This window comes from Perissodus microlepis, chromosome 4 (assembly GCF_051167445.1).
Source record: "Perissodus microlepis isolate ML-2025 ecotype Zambia chromosome 4, ASM5116744v1, whole genome shotgun sequence".
NCBI classification, from domain to species: domain Eukaryota; kingdom Metazoa; phylum Chordata; class Actinopteri; order Cichliformes; family Cichlidae; genus Perissodus; species Perissodus microlepis.
The window spans coordinates 14076263-14081542 of record NC_140464.1 but is presented as its reverse complement, the minus strand read 5'-3'; the positions used below and the strand labels follow the sequence as shown (position 1 = coordinate 14081542).

Below are 5280 nucleotides of genomic sequence, written 5' to 3'. Positions count from 1 at the left end.
CAGTTCCCAGAGTCAGAACCAGACACGGAGAAGCTGCATTCAGCTTTTATGCTCCTTATATGTGGAACAAACTCCCAGAAAGCCTCAGATCAGCTGAAACTCTCAGTTTATTTAAATCCAGGTTGAAGACTCACCTATTCTCAGCTGCATTTGAATAAAGCACCAAATCCACACTTTTAAGCTTAAATTTCAAAACTTACATTTAACTACTGATTTTATCTACTGTTCTGATTTTATCTGTTTTGATTTTATATACTGTTTTGTTTGTTTGTTTGTTAATTAGTTAGTTAGTTTGTTTGCTTGTTTTAATCAATTTTAAATCATGCTTTTTATTTGTTTTTGTTTCTAATGTCTCTGTAAAGCACTTTGAATCACCTTGTTGTTGAATTGTGCTATACAAATAAACTTGCCTTGCCTTGCCTTATTAACTCCACATAAAATGTAATAAATAAATCATATAATACAAAAACCAACTATTCACATTTCAACTTTTAACTATTTAAATTTTCAGCTTTTCCCTTTTACAAATTTAAAGTGAAACAACACAAAACACTGCAAACCACAACACAATTAAATATAAATTATAATATTAAAACAAAAAGAACATGCATATTCTCTGTCATATGGACCTGCATGAATAAATTTTCTGAATCCTTTATCATCTGCAACTGAAAATAGTTGTGGATGATTACTATATCTTTCTAATGTGACGTTGTTGTCCTTGGCTCTTTCTCTCTCTCTCCCTCCTGCTCTGTTCCTGTGCTACTGAGTGTAACTACCGCCCCTCCCCCCTCTTCCCAGCGTAAAGCACGCATGCTGAGTAAAGCGGAAAAAAGTGCGAGAGAGGGTGAGAGAAAGAAAAAAAAAAAAAAACGGCTCGCGATAAGGAGCCGGCTCACATCGTTCACGTCAAAGAACCGGCTCTAAGAGCCATTTCATTCGTGACCGACCCATCACTATTGGTCTAATCCAGGGGTGGGACATCTCAGTCCACGAGGGCCGGTGTCCCTGCAGGTTTTAGATCTCACATTGGGTCAACACACCTGAATCACATGATTAGTTCGTTACCAGGCCTCTGGAAAACTTCAGGACATGTTGAGGAGCTAATTTAGCCATTTAAATCAGCTGTGTTGGTTCGAGGACACATCTAAAACCTGCAGGGACACCGGCCCTCGTGGACTGAGATTGCCCACCCCTGGTCTAATCTGTAGCGTCACCTGCATAAGTGTGGGGCAAAATTGGCAGAACAGTGATTTCTTGTTCTGACATCCTGACTTGCTGTGTTTGTTTCTGAAAAGCAGAAGAGGAAGCTTCTAGGATCATGCTTGAAGAGCTTTTTAAGTCCTCCACTTCCGTTTTGCTTTTGGGGGTCATCATTGGCCTGTTGATCATTCAGATTCTTTTATCCAGCTTCAGCTCTAAAGAAAGGAGAGAGCCTCCAGGACCCAGACCTTTTCTTCTGCTCGGTAACCTGCTGCAGGTCGATCTCAAGAGGCTCGACAAATCTCTCTTTGATGTGAGAAACTTTAAAAAAAAAAAATCTTAGACAATACAATTTTGTCATTGTTGTTTCGGATTATGAGTCTCACCTATGTGCACATGATTTCTGTTCAGCTTTCTAAAACATATGGACCAGTGTTTACAGTCTACTTTGGACTAAAGAAGGTCATAGTCATAGCAGGTTACAGGGCAGTCAAAGAGGCTCTAGTAAACCATGCTGAAGAGTTTGGAAACAGAGAAGTCACGCCCGTCTTCTATGACTTTAACAAAGGACATGGTAAGAAAATCCTCTTTGAGTTAGTGACTTTATTTATTTTCTCATTTTCTTCTTGTTAAAAAGTCAGTTTTATCTGCTTCCAGGAATACTATTTTCCAATGGTGACTCGTGGAAGGAAATGAGGCGCTTTGCTTTAAGTACCCTGAGAGATTTTGGAATGGGCAAGAGGATTAGTGAGGGAAAAATCATTGAGGAATGTCACCATCTGATCCAAGAATTTAAACAGCATCAAGGTAACATGAGCTCTACTGAACAATTTGACAAGTTCAAACACAATCACATTGGTTAAACAAGTGACTCAATAAACAAAATACTTAGTAACCTTAGCAGAGAGGAATATAAATATACCCACGGCCATTTCATTAGGTACACTATGCTCGTACTGGGTTAGAGACGATTTTGGGCTCAGAAGTGGTTTAACTCATCATGGCACAGATTCAACAAGGTGCTGGAAACATTTCACAGATTTTGGTCATTAACGGGACGGCATCACTGTTGTAGATTTGCCAGCTTCACATTGTGGATTTAAATCCCACATCCCACCACATCCCAAAGGCACTCTATTGGACTTTGATCTGTTGACTGCGAAGGGCATTTGAGTACAGGGAACTGTACTCAAACTGTCTGTGCAATCTGTAGCCTTACTTTCCTGTTCTTATCTGAGAGGAGTGACGCCTTGTGTGCCCATCTCTCGCTGTTAGCCCATCTGCTTCAATGTTCAACATGTTGTGCATTCAGAGATGCTCTTCTGCATACCTTGTTTGCAACACGTGGCTTTGTGAGTTACCATTGCCCACCTCTTAGCAGTTTGAGAACTGTTGTTTGCTGGATATTTTCTCTTTTTTGACAATTTTTTGTAAACCCTTGAGTAGGTTTTGCTGGAAAATCAGAGTAAAAACGTCATCCTTCATCCTCATTCTGATGCTCATTTTGAACCTCAGCAGGTCTTCTTGACCATGTCTACATGCTTAAATGACAGTGAGATTGTTGTGTTGACAAGCAGTTGAACAGGTGTGCCCAATAAAATGGTCAGTGAGTGGATATTAACATTATTTTGTTCAACTAACAATACATTTACATTTTTGGGTTATGATGTCTAACACTTCACAATAATCCTACTTTAGTTTAAAAAAAAAAAAGTAACCTTAACACTGAGTCAGAACAGCCAGTATGACATTAATGCTACATTATCTCAAAGTGAGCCTAAACTGAGGTATTTATAATGTGTGGCAGTTCATTATATATTTTATATCTAATTATTTATAACTATTTTTTATTACAGGGAAAGCCTTCAACAATAGGCAGACACTAGTTTATGCTGCTTCAAACATTATATCAGCTATAATGTTTGGAAAGAGGTTTGAATACAAAGATCCTGTCTTCCAAGCTATGGTGGAAAGAGACAATGAGACCATCCGTCTGACGGGCTCAGCTTCCCTTCTGGTACTTATATAACTTAATGCTGACATGGAAAATCAGTACAGATATACATTTCTTCTGAAATTAGAAATTGTAAGATTTTCCTTATTTGTCTAATGAATTCATTTAAATGTTAACAAGACAAACATGTTCAATTAATAGCACAATAATGTGTAGAAAAGCATCATTACACCTCTTCAAACATAACGAAAAAGGCAAATATTCCAAGATTATCAGCATCAGGACGAATAGGTCAAAATTTGAAACCCATGTTCAAACAATAATAAGTAAATGAGGCTCAAATGGGGCTCATGATTTTCATAGTTATGTTTTCTGGCTATAATTTATTTGTATTGGTCACTCTAACAGATATACAACATAGTTCCGTGGCTGGGTCCTTTTCTTAAAGACTGGAGGGATTTGATGAAAAATGTTGAAGACAACAAGGCGGAGATGAAAAGGATCATAGGAAACCTTAAAGAGACTTTCAACCCTGAGATGTGCAGATGCTTTGTTGATGCGTTTCTGATTCATAGGCAAAAACTGGAGGTGAGGTATCAGCGGTCACTCCACTCCTATACTGTTAATGTTGTTCATTAACGGCATTTACTCTTCTCCATATGTCGTGCTAGGAGTCTGAAATCAAGGATTCACACTATCATGACGATAACCTGCTCTACAGTGTGATGAATCTGTTTGCAGCTGGAACCGATACACCAGGAAATACACTTCAGTGGTGTCTGCTGTACATGGCCAAGTACCCTCATATCCAAGGTGCAGAAATTCCTCGCCAGGCTTGTTTCAATTTACATGAACTTAAATTTTTTTTTTTACATGTTGTCAAATTTGATTTATATTTCATTTACATGCAGACCAGGTTCTGGAAGAGCTGAACAGGGTGGTTGGAAGTCGACAAGTTTGTGTCGAGGACAGAAAGAACCTGCCGTACACTGACGCTGTTATCCATGAGTCACAAAGACTCGGCAACCTTGTTCCCATGGCTATTCCTCACAGAACCAGCAGAGATGTTTCCCTTCATGGCTATTTTATCAAAGAGGTTTGCTGCTAACATTTATTCCAATGAACACAAATTAGTTTTTCTTTCTTTGTTATATATTAACTTACATTTTGAACATTATGCTTTACTTCTGCTACAGGGAACTACTGTATTTCCCCTTCTCACTTCAGTCCTATACGATGAGAGTGAATGGGAGAACCCATTTACTTTTAACCCTTCTCATTTCCTTGATCAGGAGGGTAAATTTGTCAGGAGAGATGCCTTCATGCCATTTTCTGCAGGTGCCATTAAAAAAAAACCCCAAATAAACAAATATGTTACGCTTGCATATACCTAGGACCATTTTCACCTCTGTCCTTGCAGGGCACAGGGTGTGTCTCGGAGAAGGTCTGGCCAGAATGGAGATCTTCCTGTTCTTCACGTCTCTCCTTCAGCACTTTCGATTCACGCCCCCTCCTGGAGTTTCAGAGGATGAACTGGACCTGACACCAGTTGTGGGCTTCACACTCTCTCCTTCACCTCAGAAGCTGTGTGCTGTCAGACGCCAATGAAAAAGAACCAGAAATTTTTGATAACTGTGTTTTTCTTATGAATTGGCATTAGTCTATAGAGTGAAGTACCCGTAAATCTAATGCACAGTGATGGTATTCTATGTACTGACATCTACTTTAGTCTACATATCCTCCTTGATTAATCCTTTCTAATGACAAATTAAGACCAACAAAAAAACTACTGCTTTCAAAACAGTAGTCTTTTTATTGGTCTCAATATATCTACGCTTATGTTTGTATTGTAAATAAAGTAAATCCATGCTAACACGTACAGTTTCTGTGTTTAACTACTGAATGACACATTTTTTTTTTCAGAAACAGGTTATGCAGAAATGTTGACATGGCAATATTGCTGAAAGATTGCATCAAGCCTCTGATTTAGGCCAAAGGTTACTACACAGTTACAGAATAGCAGCCTATTATTGCTAAAATCAGCACATTTCAGCTGGGGCCCTACCTGTGTCTGCAGAAGTTCCCCTGCTGCTGTTTACTTAAATTACAGAGCCCTGACCATG

The 5280-nt window shown here is 38.8% G+C and overlaps 1 protein-coding gene across 1 annotated transcript; it reads left to right on the top strand.

Annotated features, from left to right (window-relative positions):
• Positions 1-1035: 1035 nt before the first annotated feature.
• On the top strand, positions 1036-5025 carry LOC146388553 (cytochrome P450 2K1-like). Its single transcript, XM_084925924.1, has 9 exons — positions 1036-1516; positions 1615-1777; positions 1861-2010; positions 3060-3220; positions 3566-3745; positions 3829-3970; positions 4069-4253; positions 4354-4495; positions 4578-5025. Exons 1-9 carry the CDS (start codon positions 1322-1324, stop codon positions 4763-4765), a joined length of 1506 nt encoding a protein of 501 aa, XP_084782050.1. The 5' UTR covers positions 1036-1321; the 3' UTR covers positions 4766-5025.
• The last annotated feature ends 255 nt before the right edge of the window (positions 5026-5280 follow it).